General features: G+C 38.6%; 1 protein-coding gene across 7 annotated transcripts in view; it reads right to left on the bottom strand.

Annotated features, from left to right (window-relative positions):
* CDK8 (cyclin dependent kinase 8) overlaps positions 1-18479 on the bottom strand; it is a 58776-nt gene extending 40297 nt beyond the window's left edge. The window contains exons 1-4 of one of the 7 annotated variants that reach the window (XM_032219732.1): positions 18061-18479; positions 4329-4404; positions 2859-2969; positions 1169-1309 (exon numbers count right to left, since the gene is read on the bottom strand). In XM_032219732.1, coding sequence (XP_032075623.1) covers positions 1169-1309; positions 2859-2969; positions 4329-4404; positions 18061-18194 — 462 coding nt within the window. In that variant the 5' untranslated portion in view covers positions 18195-18479. Of the gene's footprint in view, positions 1-1168; positions 1310-2858; positions 2970-4328; positions 4405-17461; positions 17715-17786; positions 17935-18060 lie in introns of those variants that run through there. The other 6 variants (XM_032219731.1, XM_032219730.1, XM_032219728.1 and 3 more) reach the window with 6 other exon arrangements.
* Positions 18480-18532: the final 53 nt, after the last annotated feature.

The raw sequence follows: 18532 nt of genomic DNA, 5'->3' as shown, positions 1-18532 counted from the left end.
GCTGGACGAGGCCTGCAAAAACCTGAACAGAACTGCAGAGTGGTGTACACAGCTGAGAGGCCGGAGAAGAGAGTGCTTGCTAGATTTTCACAAGGTAAATGACGTGGCATGGCAGGTGGGGGGGGGGGCTGAAAGCAATTGTGAGGAGCATGAAGTGTTTCAGTGGGTCAGGGAAGCCGTGAGTGCTCTTAGGCAGGTGGCCTGTTCCATCACTAGACCCTACCCACCTAACCTTGAAATACCTCATGTGCACTTAATGAGCCTCACATTAGATTAGTGAATGCATGGGCAAAAGGAGGGAGTGATCCCATTCAAGATATGAAATTCACTCCCACAAATCCTTGGGTTACGAATGAAATGGGGAGGCTCCATTACATTCATGACTCAAGAACTACTTGTACTGAAGTAATTTGCCATTAATTTTCTTCAACCCAGTTTGCAACCCTGGGATTTTCTGGTTTCTACTATCCAAATACTAAGAAGCTCTGACTATTTAAGTGTATGGTTTTCTTTAAAAAAAAAATCAGTTTAGATGCTGCACTTGCTGATAAATGGTGTCGGATCCAGGCAAGGAGGACATTTTTCTCAGGCAAAAAATAAATCTTAATACCCAAACATGCACTGATGATAATTAATTCAGACAGAAAGCAAAGAGTGGACACCATACGAATGGCTATTGAGCCCTGGTTCTAATTAAGTGTTGCCAAAAGCAAGAATGAGTACTATGCTCCAACTGCTGGAATGCTCTGCCAGCATAGTTTCAACCCATCTGGAGAATCTGATAGGGAAAGCCTAGACAGAGTTTTGGACTAATCCAATAAGGCAACATGTGTGTTCTTAAGAGATTCGCAGAAAATAAAAAATGTAATTTAAGTAATTGACAAGTCAAATATGCAAGTTATACTGAATATGGCCCTACTCCTTATCTAGTAGGTTTTATGTTGTTTTTAAAAAAAATAAAGAATATCAAAGCAGCTATGCTGTTTCTGTTGCCGAATATCAAAAAAGTGACATATGAAATAAAAACACATATTCAAATAGACGTTTGCCTGCTAAGTTAAACTTGAAAACAAACTACGAATACTTTATATCTAATATATTGTGCAAAACATCATCACTAGATAAAAGCCTCATATCTATTTCTAATCCCCACTGTAGATCTACTTACCAAATCCCTGTGTAACACCCAGTTAGCATGTAGATAATGAATGCCATCTAAGATCTGATATAATAGAGATTTCACCATTCCCCGAGGTAACTGAACTGGCTTCTTGTTTGCCTTAGAAGCTCTGTGAAATTTTATTATGTGCTAAAAAACAAACATAATTAATCAGCATGAGTGGAAACAGTTTGAAACAATGTTTCATTATAGCTAAAATGTCTACTGTATTCATTACTGAGTTGGCATTTCTGAGATTAAAACAAGAAATACGTATATCACTTTGTAAGGGTTAATCCATCTTCCTTTTCATTTAATTTTGTACTTATCAGCTGAATTTTGATCTTAAATTTTATATATCTACAGTACATATATCTCTATCTGGTACATTACAAACTATAAGCCTTTCCAACAATACTTTCAAAGAATTGTTTCTAAATCTGTACTTCCTGCACATCTAGAACAGGGGTGTCAAACTCGATTTCATTGAGGGCTGCCTCAGGTTATGTTTGACCTCAGGGGGCCGGGGTGAGCATGGCCAGGGTAGGCGTGGCCAGCTCAACATCATTTGTGTTAGGGGCGCATGTGGCAGCCAGAGCGCTCTGCCAGTGAAAACGGGCTCCTTTATCCAGTTGTGACAGCCTCCTGCAACCCTCTACCAGTGAAAACGGATCCCAACCTCCGTTTTTGCTGGCAGAGGCATGGCGGGCCAGTCCCTCACTGTTTCTAGGGTGCTAGAAACTCGGGCCAGATCTAAGCACCCCACGGGCCGGATTCAGTTCCTGGCCCTTGAGTTTGACACCTCTGATCTAGAAGATATGGCTATAATTACATTAAATAACAAGAAAAAAACAACTACACCAAGGTCAGATTAAAACAATTTATTTCATAAGATGACATATGTTCAATGTTTTCAATAATGGTATAGATCTATTTTTTATGGATCTACAACCATTTCTCTACCAAAAGATGAGGATATTGTTATCGTCATATAATGTACTTGATGAGGCACTTCTGACTTTCATACTATGTCTAAAAGTCTGAAATATTTTAAACATTTATTTCTCTTTGTCCTTCCCTCCCACAAATGAGCTGCCATTTACTTTATCCAACTTGTGTTAATTTAGGGAAGAAAAAAAAATTCTTATCTGCTACATTGCCAAGTACCAATACTCTAAAAAACATCTTGTGAAATCTTTAAATATCTTATGGGAAAATAGGGAAAGTTGTTTTGGACTGCCAGCCACTTTGAAAACTGGATTTAATCCAAACTTATTTATTTAGAAACACACCCTTTCCAACATTTTTATATTCAACATTTATAGTGTTTACATTTAGAGTATCATTGAAAAGTATAGTGAAAAACTGATGACAATTGAGTGTCATGCTTAAATTAAGAATTATGTATTTTCAAGTCTCCTCCTGGAGAGGTGTCCATAACAGCTGTTGCAACTGCAAATTGAAGTTCTATCGCTTAGTGCACGGGTGTCAAACTCAATCGCATCACATGACATATTGTGGCGGGTTTTTTTGCCTTTGCGAAGCTGGGGTGGCCGTGGCCTGCGCATGACGCATCTGGATGCAAGTTTGGCATCCCTGACTTAGTAGGATAAGCAATACTGATGAACATGCAAAGGGACGGGGCTTCCATTTGTAGCTGCACTTGCCATTTTATTGGCTAATCCACAAGCATTCTTACCCAAAGGTCATGTTCCGCATAGTCAAAAAGGAGCCATACTTTTCTGTCAGCATGAGACAGAAACACCTTTTGCAGAGAAATTACATTTGGATGCTTGAGTTCCCGTAACAGCTGTAAAACAAATACCATACACTAGAAAGATGTACATACCTAAAATACAAATTGGCAATTCTTTTTATAACTTTAAAATAAATAAGCTTGTTTTTCAGGCTTAATCTGAAATCTTTTAATTCACAAAGGACCAAAAAAAAGCAGTGTGGGATTCCTTTTAATTAAGGAATTCCAACCAGGTTTTTAAATTGGACTAACAGTTGGGTCAAGCATACCTCCCTTAGGATGCAGATAACACTAGTTAAATTTGAACTGAAGGGATCTTCCACAATTTAAAAAATGATGCAACTTTAACCCAAAACGTAATGGCATAAGTAAACCGAATATACTTCAGGTACCTGGAACTTTTATGACTTATGCACGTTAGTCATAGAACTGTAATTTAAGAATCTGACAAATTAAATTGCTCAGTATATGATTCTTTATTAATCTGCAGGCTACAGATGAAGATATGCAAAGTGGTTTATTTCTTATATCACAAGTCATGCCTTACAATTATTCTTTTGTTCAATTGTTGATATTTATCTCTATATCTGGCAAATCAAATTGTTCCCTATAAAAATGGACTTACAAAAATAGTAACTTTAAGCTAAAAGATTTAAGATTGCCACGGAATGCTTCGTAATTGAAAAGCCAGAGGTAGCATATGTTTAAAAAGTATCTTAGAAAAAAAAACCCTGACCAATTAATGAAAATTTACAAATAGCTATAGTTTGTTACTTGACTTACGACCTCAACTGAACCCAAAATTTCTGTTGTTAAGTGGGACATCTGCTTTGCCCCTTATGACCTTTCTTGCCAAAGTTGTTAAGTGACTCACTGCAGTTGATAAGTTAGTAACCTGGTTGTTAAGTCTATCTGGCTTTCCCATTGGCTTTGCTTGTCAGGTTGCAAAAGGGGGTCACATGACCTTATGACATAGCAACGGTCATAAATATGAACCAGTTGCTAAGAATCCAAATTTTGACCACATGATTGTAAGGATGCTGCAAAGGTCATAACCGTGAAAAATGGTCCTAAGTCACTTTTTTCAGTGTCGTTATAACTTTGAACAGTCACTAAATGAACTGTTGTAAGTCAAGCACTACCCGGGCTCCTGAACTAGAAATAGCATTATAATCTACTTTCCTGTCCTGTTGAAAAACAAGATGTATAGTATCAGAGTAACCGAATTAAAGTTAATATGAACACTAAATGAACTGTTGTAAGTCGAGGACTACCCGTGCTCCTGAACTAGAAATAGCATTATAATCTACTTTAAACAGACTTTTCCCCATCCTGTTGAAAAACAAGATGTATACTATCACAGTAACCGAATTAAAGTTAATATGAATACTAGTTAGAACTGAAGTTACTTACAGCTATTTCTCTGCATGCAGACATAGAAATCCCAGTACCTTCTATTTGCTTCAGAGCATAATCTTTATCATCTTTCCTATGTAGGGAAGAAAAAAATAGTACAAAACTGCATTATAAATTCAAAAGAATTCTTATAAGAACCACTCTGGGTAACATTCTCAGTTAAATGTTCAGAACTATTTACATTCAAGTAAATGTTTGAAAAAAGATAAATGCTAGGAAGGTTCAATCAAACTATAATTTATATAATACATAGCCAAGATCCACATAGCTAGCTGGATTAGAGCATGACCTTTATACGACACATTTACTTTATTTGCTGTGAATAAATATACGTTGAATGTAACTGAATCTTTGAGAATAAGTTAACATTTCAGTACAAATTCCATGAAATGAACAGCTTGAAAATTATTTTTAAGTATGCTATCAACAACTAGAAATAAAAATATAAGATACAGAATCTAACAAGCTAGACAAAACATATTACTTAATATATGTGTTTATGTATTTTCTTTGTATAAAGCAATTTATCTTCCAAATACATCAGAAATTGATATATCATCAGAAGAGCTAAAATGTAAACTTAAATATTTAACATGAATCCATTAGACTGTACAACCCATTTTCCTATTGAATGACCTGAATGACTTAGAAATAAAAACAAAATTATAGATGAAAGACTGATTTTGAAAGCTAAAGTATAAAAATTAGCAAAATAAATGTATTTTTCCCGTTAGAGCAAACAACTTTTATAAGTACAACCATTTAACTTGACATAATGAGACATGAAATGTATTGCACCAGGGACAGGGAATGCAATCTAAAGGAAGTTATCCATCCATTTTGGGAGATTTTTATGCCCAATCCCATTTCCTTCCTACATGTTCTCTTATGTATGGCAGGGGTTCCCAACCCCCAGTCCGTGACAGGCCCCGGTCCACAGCATGCCAGAAACTGGGCTGTGCAAACAAGTGAAGCCCCACCTGTGGGATTCAGGCAGCACATGAAATCACACACACACACACACGATCCATGGAAAAACCTCTCTTCATGGAACTGGTCCCTGGTAGCCAAAAGGATGGGGGCCACAGATGTACAGTATATATACAACAGTCTGAATCTACAAATATTATATCTGATAACAATTCTGATACTTTCTACCAACACTACAAAGATGAATTAAAGGTTTAAAGGTTTCTCCAGTCTACGCTGTCTTGAGAGATGCTTCCGGTATCATGTGGCAAGCATGAAAATGCAGAACACAGTAACCTTCCCACCGAAGTGGTATCTGTTTATCTTCCCCCATTTGCATGCTTTCAAATTGCTGTGGGTTAACAGGAGCTGGGATGAGTAACGGGAGCTCACCCTGTTATGTGAGACTTGGGTCTCAAACCCAGGCTGTCAGCTCTTCAGCTGACATGCCCAGTGTCTTGACTGCTAAGCCATTGTACCATCACAAAGATGAATAGAAGGTTATAAATAACTTTGGCAACTGGCTGTAAGGTGAAAAAATCAAGCAGAAATGTTTAGAAAAAATTAAGTAACATTCAACAAAGCTTTGACATCTCTCACTGATATCTTCTAAGTCAGGGGTCTGCAACCTTAAACACTCAGAGCCATTTGGACCATTTACCACAGAAAACACCAGGAGTCACAAAACCTGGGTAGGTGTGACCAACTCGACGTCACTCACTCCCATCCAGTCACATGTCCCACCCCAGCCACGTCTATCCAGGTTCTGTGGCTCCCCGGTTTCTTTTCTGTGGGAAACAGGTATCTCTCTCTTTGCGTGTGTGTCTTTCTCTTTCCCTCTCTCTCTTTCTCTCCTTCTCTCTCTCTTTCACCCTTTCTCTTTTCTCTGTCTCCCTCTGTCTCTCTCCCGTGTGTTCCCTCTTGAACAATTTTCAAAAACAGGTGACATTTGGGGTTATTTTTTCTGATGTTATTCGTTCTTCTTTGGGTGCTTTTTTACCATATGATTTAAACCAAGAGTCATTTCAGGTTCCCAGATAAATGAAGTTCTTTTGTCCCTCTGCTGTGGCTTCCTGTTGGCTGCACCCACCACTGGCTGGTCCCTCACCTTCCCCTCCCAGTCACTCCTCGCCTGGCCTGAGAAGGTAAGGGTAACAGTGAGAGATGGACATTTGCTCCATATTCCAGAGCAGGAGCTGAGTCTCACGGGTGCTTCTTCAGGTCTATGTTGGCGCTGCGTGCAACTCAGTTGCTCGGGGAGACGCACGACTTACTCTCCACCCCAAGACACTGGCCCAGCCCAGCTGTGGCTGATCACTCCGCATCGTAATGGGCTCCAGGAGGAGGAGGGTATGCGGTTTCCCCCACTGTGAAGCATGTTAAATTTAACTGTGTTGCACAAGGCGCTGCAAGAACAGCAGGCAGGCTATGAAGGTGACAACTGCAGTGGCGTCAGAGGAGTATTAAGACTGTTCATCCCCATCAGTTATTTATAAAAATAAAAAAGTGGGATTAAAAAAATGTTTTAAAAAAATCTGAAATCTAGTTTCAGTCATACATTCCCACCTTTGGGCCACTACTTCAGCCCCAATGCCAAAGAATATTGCTTCTGCGCCATGATCAGCACTATAGCATATATGCAGTGACCCAGTGGTTAGAATGCAGTATTTTGAACGCTACTTCTGCTGACTGCAATTTCACAGTTCAAATCTCACCAGGTTTAAGGTTGACTCAGCATTCCATCCTTCCAAGGTCGGTAAAATGAGGACCCAGATTGTTGGGGCAATGGGCTGACTCTGTAAAGAGTTTAGAGATGGCTACAAAGTACTGTGAAGTGGTATATAAGTCTAATTGTTATTACTGTTAAACCCTAGCCATCCCTGCCAACTCTGCATTCCACAAGTTTTGCCACACCAATCTGTCCTTTGGCATTTTCATTCTTAGCCTGGCCCAATATCAGGCAACTGCTAGATACGGCAGACCTTCCTCCCAAAGCAGCTCACATCATTCTCCATAGGTGTCGTTCTTGTGATGCTTCAGAAAGCCTTTGGAAACCTTCTGAAGCCTTACAAAGCATTGCGATATTGTTGCACCTACCATTCTACAATGTGGAATACCATTCTCAATGTGCATGTAATAATTTTGGTTGTATCACTTATTTAAAAAGTTCACTAGAAAATAAATTTAAATCTTGTCACTGGGATAAGGACCTGGATAGTTGGAAGCAAGCTGTTAAGATTTCTGAACAAATTCCTCCTGATTTTTAGCTATTTTGGATACACGCCTGTATTTCTGTAAGTGCAGTAATCATGTACTGACTGTAAGCAAAAAAGCAGGATTTTGAGTCCTATATACTTGTTATGATCAACCTGTAAAATCCTGCCCAAATGAATGAAGCATTAAGATTCACCAATGGGATCCACAAGAATTTGCCACACCTAATGGAGCCTGCAAGGCAACCTTGAGACTCCACTTGTAGAGTAAAGGCCAAGGTTTTTATGTGCAATAAAATCTACTTTTCTTCTTATCGAAATGTAGCTGTAGTCTTAGGCTCCTGGGAACTGGGAAAGAATCATCTTTTGCAAAACAATGCATCTTAAATTCTCTCCACCTTGTTAAGTAGTCAGCAGAGAATGAACAAATTCTGTGCGGTTAATAACCCTTGTCCATTGAATGCTATTCTGACTCCAGAGGTTTTTCTCCCCCCTGGCTTAGGGAAGTCTATTCCAAATTATTGGAGCCAAGACCAAATCTCTTAACCGCAATTTCTCTTATTATGAACACAGTAGAACAAAACAACTTTGGTTCAATTATTGAGTCAGGCTCCCAGGTACCTGAGCCAACAACAGATTTTTGAACATCATCATTTTGTACCAGTGTCTTTCTCGAATCCTCAACCAGTATACATACTGGCAATTAAAAGAGGTAGGGGCAAAAGGGGGACGCGGTGGCTCAGTGGCTAAGACACTGAGCTTGTTGATCAGAAAGGTTGGCAATTCAGCGATTTGAATCCCTAGTGCCGCGAAACGGAGTGAACTCCCATTACTTCTCCCAGCTTCAGCCCACCTAGCAGTTCGAAAGCATGTAAAAATGCAAGTAGAAAAATAGGAACCACCTTTGGTGGGAAGTAACAGCGTTCTGTGCACCTTCGGCGTTTAGTCATGCCGACCACATGGCTCCAGAGATGTGGCTCTTTAGCTTTGAAATGGAGATGAACACCACTCCCTAGAGTCAGGAACGACTAGTACATATGTGTGAGGGGAACCTTTACCTTTACCTTAGGGGCAAAATAAGGAAGGTTCACAATAAATATAGCAATTCTTCTTTCAAAAATCAAGAAGTGAAATAAGGCCCTGGGTAATCCAGACAATTGGATGCTACAGTAATCTTAAGTGTGACACCCTGAGAGCATGAGGCAAGAGCTTGGCCATCTCAGCTGTGAGGAACAACAGATTATGCAAAAATCCATTTATTTTCAGAAACCAATGGATCTCCCCTAGAAAGCTGTATTCCAAAGAGGGAATAGAATGTTCGGGAGCTCTTGGGAATCCACGGTGATTTCGTATTTCTCTCATTTTAATATGTATAAAATGCAATTTAAAATTGTATAAGCTATCTGGAGAGGCACAGTGTAACAAGCAATGCAAAAACATTTTACGTAAATAAATTCAATCTTTATGATGAAAAAAAAAACAATTTGGACACAACAGGTGCAAGTTATGGGCATATATGAAATAGCAGTTACTATAGTTGATCAGATCTGGAGCAGATCTGTTTAAAAAAGTGACCAGACTGCAGAAAATGTCTGCATTGGCTACCAGTCTGCTTCTGAGTGCAGTTCAAGGTTATAACCTTTAAAGCTCTTGATGGCATAGCTCCAGGCTATCTGACGAATCAATTTGTTCTGCTAGGACAAGCCTGCCCCATTTGTGCTGGCAGAGAGGGCCTACTGTGGATCCCATCAAAGAACTCCCAAGTATTGGAATCTGGAAAAAGAACTTTCTCTGCCGTAACAACCCTCTCTTTGAAACATTCTACCCTCCTATCTTCCATAAAAGTCTGAAGACCTAGCTCTCTCAGTTGGTTTCAGGACTCAATGGGGGAATACCACACTAGAGGTGGCTACTAGATTGATAACAAACCCCACCTCCTCCCTGGCTTCCCCATCCACCTTTCTTTTATTTTCATACTAGTTGATAATCTGGCGTTGCCCAGGTATTTATTTATAGGGGAAAAATGTCCGTACCAAACGTAATTTCTAATGTTGGATTTCTCCTCTTACCAGAGGGAGCCCCCTTGTGGAGCACTGTAAAGCCATTACCATGGCAACTCCACTGCACTGTACAGTAGAATCTATTTTAAGGCACAACAGGCTGTATCTTAACAGAACACACACACAACCCAAGGGGTTTTATGGTGGCTTACCCCCACAGTATTTGTTTCCAGAGAGTAAGTCATTTGTGTACCAAGTTTGGTTGAAATTAGTAGAGGCATTCCAGAATTATGCTGGAACACACACACACACACACACACACACACACACAGAGCTCTATCTATCTATCTATCTATCTATCTATCTATCTATCTATCTATCATCTATCTATCATCTATCTATCATCTATCTCACTGTTTTCTTTTCCATTGTTTATTCTATTGTTCCATTACTTGACTACTGTTATGCTAATACTTCTTTTCATTTCTCCATTGTTATTGTTGTAAGCTACCTAAAGTAGACCCACACTAAAATAGGAGCAAATAAATTTACAAACTAACAAATGAAAGCTATTGTGTCCTCATCCATTGCCAGAGAATGAAGGGTGATGTGGTTGTTGCCAAAAGCTCAGAGATAAACAACTTAAAGTCAGTAAGACACAGGTCACTTCAATTCTAGGAGACCTCTCTGTACTCCTAATATACTTTTCAAATTTTAAGATGAAGCCTTCTCTTCAATTTCACAATGTGAGAATAATTCCAAAGGGTGTTTTGTTTTCATCACTCAGTCTTTGGAAACATAAGTCTATAGACATAGTCCTAGGTATTTTTAGAATTGTGTCTTGCTATCTAGCAGGGGTAAAGTCACAACGAAACCTGGATTCGCCAGCCTTCATTGATAAACTCAGCTTCGCTAGGATTATAATGACCGCTCTAATCAGTATATCTATAATTTACTACACACCTCTCAATATCTTTTATCTTATCACTCTACTCTACCTATACTGTACTTCAACATAATCTGGAATGACCAGCCCTTGCATTAGCTCATACCTCTGGCAACCTTTAACTATCCCTCCTTGGCTCATCACAGCATAAAGGAGGGCATCACAGCCTGAACAAAATAAAGTTGGTTTTATGTGCAGTGGGCAAAATAAATTATACGAACAAAATGGAGGTTGATGCCCTTTTCCTATCTTTTACCTATGTCCAAAATCAAATCAAGTCCATCTCTTTGCTTAATAGCAATAGGACTTAGACTTAGACTTATATACCGCTTCACAGTGTTCTACAGCTCTCTCTAAGCGGTTTACAGAGTCAGCATATTGCCCCCAACAATCTGGGTCCTTATTAATTGTATCAGACCCCAATTTATTCTTCCTGCCCTCAGATATCTCCCGTGCAATCCCATTTAAACCAAAGCATAAAAGCTTCCTCTCCAGTTCACAGTACAGTCCAAGGGCAGCCTTTGCAAGAAAACTGAAAGCTAGATAAACCCCAGCTCTTCCATCCTCCATCAAGTGATGACCTCAATATGCCATCTCCTTGGACTTTCTCACAAGGACATGAGTAGGTTCCCCAAACTGGCCAGCAAATCAGATCCCTGGAATTTTCCACTTTGTAGCCCTCAACATCTATAAAAATCTTTTTTTCCCATTGTTCAGGATCTCTCTCTTATACATAATTAGGCACCCAACAGATAATTCCAATAAACGTGGTTATTCCCTTCAGTGTTGTTCTCCTTTTTCAGACCAAATCCATTACATAAACATCGTCTAAAGAGATAGCCCTGCATGGAAATTAATTCTCCACTCCCTAACAAAAAGAACATTCCTCTGTAACAGACTGGCCTTGTTATTAGGCCTCTGAAGAAAAGAATCTCAACAAGGGTGAGACCAACCTGATTCCATAATATTGGTCAAAGAATTAAAAATTGCACAAAATTTACTTTGATTTCCTCTCAGCAAAACTATTTTTAAGAACATAGTAACAAAGAGCTAATATCTAAGTTATTTTTTCTCCCTTATATATCATAAATTTTAGATTTTGTTTGAAATCAAATATTTTCTTATTAATCTTCTAGTATCTTGGGACCTTTGTTTACTTTGGCTAAAGAGGATATTTAATCTGGATGCAGAGTTCAATATAGACCTTGTTCATTTAATTATATTTTCAAAAATTATTTATTTTTGTTTACATTCCCATTTTTTAAAAAAAAGAATCACATTTTGTTAGTACCATGGTACCTTGGTAGTCCTCATTAATTGGTTCCAGGACGCGTGTCAAATACCAAAAACGATGAGTACCAAATACTTTTTCCCATAAAGAGTAATACAGCAAGTCATCATTTGTTTGCTATTCATTGCACAAGTTCTAGCTTGTGCAATGAGTAGCAAACAAATGATGAGTACTGGGACAAAATTTGTGCATCAAAATGTGTTGAGTACCAAATTTGATGAGTTTCCAAGCAGTTGAGTACCAAGATACCACTTTATGTGATATACTCATTCCCCCCCCCCATTTACTGCAGCAACTTTCAATTTTGGATTTAATCTCCTTTTTACAAAATCTTTATATTGTTACTAAGTTGGAAATATGTGAAAATGTATTATATTTTAAATAAATAATCCAGGATACTGCACTTGTATGTAACTGCTAGTACAATAAGAAAAGTCTGGAGAAAAGTAAAGCATGGGGGAGGGGAGAATTGATTGGTTCAACTATAGTGAGATAATTCTATATTAAAAACTACAAAAAGAAATATACTTCCAAGCTGATATACAGGAAAATTGGGGTGGAGGGGGACCTATTACTTTCCTTGTAATTGCTCTATTGGCATGCATGTATACCATGAATGGTCAACTCAGAAGTAGTATATATTATATTTAACTATTATCCTATTGAACAAGTCTTGAAAGCTTGTGCTTCATACACTATGTAGTGATAGTTTATTAGATAATGTCTAATTTATTATTTATTCATTTAATTTATATGTCCACCTCTCTGATCATAACGAGTCTTGGGCAGCTAAGTATGGTTTACAATAACATAACATAACATAACATAACATAAAGCAGGACTGACATATGTTAAAAATAATCTACCAGAAACTGAACAAATTCATGGATTCTCATTGCTTGAGTGTACATTATATATTTAGTCACATAAAAAAAATATGTTGCCTTGGTTTTCACATTATATAAAACCACTGGAATTGGTTTTTTTTTTAATTCTTCTCCTGAACTCATGCATTGGAGTGTTGGCTGGCCTTTTGGGGCAGTGAGAGTCAGATAAAGATAAAGAAAGTAGCCACTGCTTCTTACCAAATTCACTGATGGAAAGCTTTATTGGAGCAAGTGGACATGGTTATCAAATCAGTCATTCATTATATTTACAATAATTGTTTTCTACTGTGGTAGTAATTTAAATTACTAAAAGTTTCACTCCCAAGTTATGCATCACTCAGAACTTATGAAATTATCTTTAGATAATTTTTTAAATCACCAGGCAATCATACAGCCTTTACACATATTAAACAAGTTACATAGTCACAGTCTAACCCAGCTTTATCTATGTTTTAATACCCTGTTTCCCTGAAAATAAATCCCCAATAATTAGCCCAATTGGGCTTTTCAGCGCATGCCCTAAAATAAGCTCTCCTTGAAAATATTGCAACACAGCCGCAGCCATGAGGTGATCACGCTGGCTGCCTCCTGCACTTCAAAAATAATAAGACCTCCCCCAAAATAAGGCCAAGACCCTGTCTTATTTTGGGGGAAATAGCCAGGATGGTGGATAAAAATGGACGATTTAAAAATAAATAAATAAATAGGATTTTTTAAAATTTAAATATTTTTTTAAGTTAAATTGGATTTTTTTTATTTTTATGAAATTTATTTTAATAAAATGCTTTTGAAGTAAAAATCTATCTAAATATAGTTTTCTATTTAAGATACATTAATACTTTAGTTTATTCAGCATGAAATGAAGCTTAGTTATGTAGCATGAGGCTGCATATTCTGCAATATTAGGGCTATCGGTGAATCAACAGGGAGTCAGAGGAGGAGCCACTGCGGGACAGAGATGACAGTTGCTCTTTAAAAATTATGTTTTCAATTAAGTTGATTTAAATCAACTTGATTTAAATCAAATCCACCCTGTTACCAGTGTACAACTTACACTTGTGTTCTACCTATTTTTTAACACTCACTGTGTTTGTGACTTTGTCATCCATTTTTGTTTAATAGTAACATTTATTAAAGCACTTTTCAATTTAATGTTTGATATATATCACTATCACTTCCATTTAGATCTCTAAAATAATTTAATATTTCCTCATATGTACCATTGCAAATGACATATTTTGAATTTAATTCATTCAAATGGTAGATTCTTCTCTACATTGTATTTTATTTTCCTCTTTTAATCATTTCTTGTACTCTTTGACTATATTATCTGCAACGATATTTTACTTTTTTATATCATACATTATCTTCTAATCTTTATTTTTGCAGCTTTTTTTCTATTGCTCACAATTTTTTATTCAAACCCACTTTCAATTCTCTGTTCTACCAAAAATCCTTTTACATATTTTCCATTAATATTACACTACTTTTTTTCTGGCAGACGATAACATAATTCTTTCCACTTTATCCCAAACAATTTTCACATCATCTATTATGTTCAAATACCAATCATCCTATTGGGAGATTGATCTGTCCTCTACTATTCTTTCAGTTACAACTCATACTTATTTCTTGTCACAACTGTTCTTCTTTTATTTGAAATGTCCCCTCCCATTTCTTTCATGTTCATTTCACTCAAGAACCACTCTTGGCATTACGAACAATGCTCGATCCCACATTCAGAACCTTTCATCCCCCTTGTAATCTTCATTTATTCTCCAAGCCTTCTGTCATAAATAATTATGTATTTGCAATATTTGTAGGCTAGTCTACATCAGATGCTGCAATAAAATAAAGTAAAAATGTGCATACAAAAATAGAAGAAAATGCATAAATCCAAAATCTATCATAATCAAGTATGCTTTTGAAATCATAGTCATTCTTTTTATACTCACAAGATACACATTCTATATATTTAGAAATATATTTGCTTTTGATACTGAAAGAGAAGGAAATTATATTCATTTTCATTCTCTGTACAGTTTCTGAAGAAATGAATATTATAAACAGATTTATACCTAAACTACATCTTCAAAACAAATCTTTTTCTAAGTAGATGATCATTAAAAGGTCTCAATTTTTTACTTGTTCCTGGATCTCTAAACAGCCCAATAATTTTTATGCATTGTTTCCTCCCATTTCCATATTATTCATGTTGCTTAATGAATATTTTATTCCACCAAATTATTCATTCAGAATGTTGAAAGTAAGTTAATATTTGAGTCTTACATTATCATTTACTAGACTCTTAACAATCTACCGACCCCTATTTTTGCGTGACCCGTCAAAAGCGCGGAGGACAAAATTGCGCTCGACGAAAGCGCGCATGTGACGTCATCACAGCGCGACGAAAAAAATTAAAAATTGAAATAAAATTAAAATTAAACCAAGCCGATTCACATAAAGGTAAGGGTTAGGTTTAGGTTTAGGTTAAGGGTTAGGGTTAGGTTTAGAGTGTTAGTGTTAGGTTTAGCGTTAGGTTAAGGGTTAGCGTTAGGTTTAGCGTTACGTTAACGGTTAGGTTTAGGGTTAGATTTAGGGTTAGGTTAAGGGTTAGGTTTAGAGTTAGGTTTAGGGTTAGGTTTGGGGGGGTTAGGGTAAGGTTTTAGCTTTATTTTTACATTTTTCGATCACAGCGCGATGTTTTCGTCGCGCTGTGATGACGTCAAATGCGCGCTTTCGTCGAGCGCGATTTTGTCCTCCGCGATTTTGTGGTGGAACCTATTTTTGTACATACTCTACACACACGCAAACACTATTCCTAATTAAATCTATGGTTTCGATTTTCTAAATGTCTTTGTCAACTAGAACCCACAAGATGATAACTTCTTTAGATCAACCACATCCTTCCCCTCTCACTTCAGATACACGAGACACCTAATTTCTTTCAGTATATTTATTAATTCGGGCTTTTTACCATTTATTCCCATTATATTCCAAGTCACAATCTTCCATATGACACCCTATCACTAGCTAAGCCACAGATATTGACTTCTGCAACCAAACAGGTTTTGGTCAATTGAGGCTTTCATAGAGTGTTTTTTTAAAAAACACTGAAAAGATATAGATCAGATTACTACCCTTGGCCACAATTGCACCAGATGTAATTTTCCCTGCTAAAGGTAAGGATAGTTTGGGCACTTTTTAACCACAAATATAACCAAAGCTGATGTTTATTTTCTGCAAACTCATCCTATTCTATAAAAGCTAGGATAAAGATTACGGTATCTTGCAAGCTAACATCCTGTTGTTCCACATTTTACAACTATAAGTGTATATATTGTATTAAGAAAACCTAGAGATTATTGATTCTTTTTAAAAAGTATGTCACTTGGTAAAATAATATGTTACTGCTTTAAATATGTTAAAAGTTGAATAACAATTCACATTAAAAAAACATATCCTTTTTATGGTAGATGAAGGAATATATGTAGCCAGGAATTTTACAGTGACACAATATTATATCTTAAATTAAAATACAAAAATCAAATATAACTTGCCCAGAACTGATACAATAGTTTTCACAATATTAGCTACTATATTCAGCAGGGAACATTCTTTAAAAATATTACCCAAGATAATATATTATATGCTGGCTGTTTGAAGAAGGCTGTATTTATTAGGGTGCTATGTATAGCATAAGATGAAGAGTGCAGGAAACACAACAAATAAAACCATAATCATTCATGATACCAGCTATGAACAGAAGAATACGCTACTACCGTAGTAGGATAACAGACAAGAGGCATGTTAACATAAAAGCCAGAGACACAACGTTAAGAAGCTAAGTATGAAGAGAAGCTATGTTCTGGGAGTTATCTGTTATCTCATTTTAGTAATATATTCTCATCCCACTATCCAATGGTTTATTTATACTTGCAAACAGAAAAGCAATTACAAAGCATGACAGTGGTGGAGCAAGGGGAAAAGACTTAATCGGTTGATGATAATTATGTCAGTAATTAAATCCAACACTAAATAATATTGGATTACAACCAAGAGCATGGGAAGAGCTTTGCAAAAAGCTAGTTGGGCCGATAGTAAAATATTTCAAAGAGTAATTATACACAAGAAATATTAAAGAGAGAGAGAGAGAGAGAGAAAGAGAGAGAGAGAGGGGTGCAACAGACTTAGCGTAGTAGAGGCAGGCATGTTTCCATATGGGGAAACGGCATAAGGTGGTCACCAAGCATCTGTCTTGCCTGCACAAACACTCAGCTTGTATAAAAGAATCAGGCAATAGAGGATGAAAAAGACCTGGCTTTGCCTGAGATCATGGAGACTCAAGTCATAAACAATGCAGGACTAGATGCATAAAGCAATGCAGTTCGGGATAAAAAAAAAATCATCTCTCCGCTTGCCCAATGCAAAGAAGGGTCTTTTCCCAATATGATACAACCACCCACCCACCCCACTTGTGCCCCATCTTATTCGGAGATGGTGAAGCTGCAACTTGAATGTACCCCCCCTTTCCCAAAAATAAGACCTCCCTGGATAATAAGCCCAATCGGGCTTTTGAGCGTATACGCTCAAATAAGCCCTCCCCGAAAATATTGCAACACAGCAGCAGCCATGAAGTGACCAAGCTTACCACCTCCTGCACCTCAAAAATAATAAGATCCCCCCTAAAATAAGGCCAAGTGTTTATTTCGGGTGTTAAAAGAAAATAAAGTCCTGTCTTATTTTTGGGGAAACACAGTACCTATGGAATACCTATTAGAAAGACTAAAGAGTCATTGCATAAGCTTCAACAGATGACCATACCCTTTTTTTCTCCCCATATGTGGATGCCAAGCCATTATATACACCAAAGCAAACTCCAGAGAAGAGGGTTTGGTGTCCGATTCTGATCAGAGCTCCACAGGTCTCGCCCAAAGCGGAGGAGAAAGTTAGGACATGCCTGTCACTGTCCGGGACCATAGCAGGCTGCGTGGCAGACCGAAAAACCCTCAAGAATGGCACCGGGGCAAAGGGAAAAACCAACACACGGCCCCGACCCCAAAGGGAAGAAAGAGACTGGCGAAGAGAAGAGAGAGGAAGGGGGAGAGGGAGGGAGGGAGGGAGAGACAGGCAGACAGGCTGCGGCAACCTTTTCTAACTTGGAGACCTCCAGCCGGGTCCGATTACAGTCTAGGCAGCCTGCCCAACGGAGAGCGATGGGACTTGTAGTCTGGCACATCTGGAGGCCAGCAGGTTGGGGAAACGCGGCGTCCGAAAGTCAGGGGAGGGGGGGAGAAAGGAAGGGGAGAAAGAAGGGGGGAAGGGAGAGGGAGAAGGAAGGAAGGAAAGAAGGAAGGGGGGATGGGGGAGGGCGGGCATTGATCGGCCGGCCCAACCTTCGCAAGCGGCCCCGTCTCACTTACCCGTCCTTCCGCTTGGCCTTGTAGACGTGCCCGTAGGTCCCCCTCCCCACCTTGCAGCCCTCGTACTCGAAGAGGTCCTCCACGCGCTCTCGCTCCCCGGTCAGCTTCACCTTGAAGTCATAGTCCATCTTCATTCAGCGCCCGGGCTGGTCGCCTCCTCAGACGGCAACCCACCACCCCGCGAAGCCCCCGCCCGCCACCGCCGCAGGCACCAGGGAGGAGGAGGCCCCGCCGCCGCCGCGACGCGGACCATCCAGGTACAGTGGGGAGAAGAAGGGGAAAAGCGGCTGCGAGAGCGGCTGAAGCAAGGCGGAGCCCTCTATTCTTCCGCGCCTCCTCTTCCTCCTCCTCCTCCCCGCTGCCGGCTCAAGAGCCACACAGGCAAAGCTGCTCTACGCCAGCCGGTATCTCGTTACCCGATATACGGCAACCGCGCCTGACCGCGCTGCTGCAAAAGAGGAGCGTCGCAAAG

The sequence above is a fragment of the Thamnophis elegans genome, chromosome 6, assembly GCF_009769535.1.
Source record: "Thamnophis elegans isolate rThaEle1 chromosome 6, rThaEle1.pri, whole genome shotgun sequence".
In the NCBI taxonomy this organism is placed as follows: domain Eukaryota; kingdom Metazoa; phylum Chordata; class Lepidosauria; order Squamata; family Colubridae; genus Thamnophis; species Thamnophis elegans.
The sequence above is the reverse complement of the archived record's forward strand: the minus strand, read 5'-3'. Positions and strand labels throughout refer to the sequence as shown.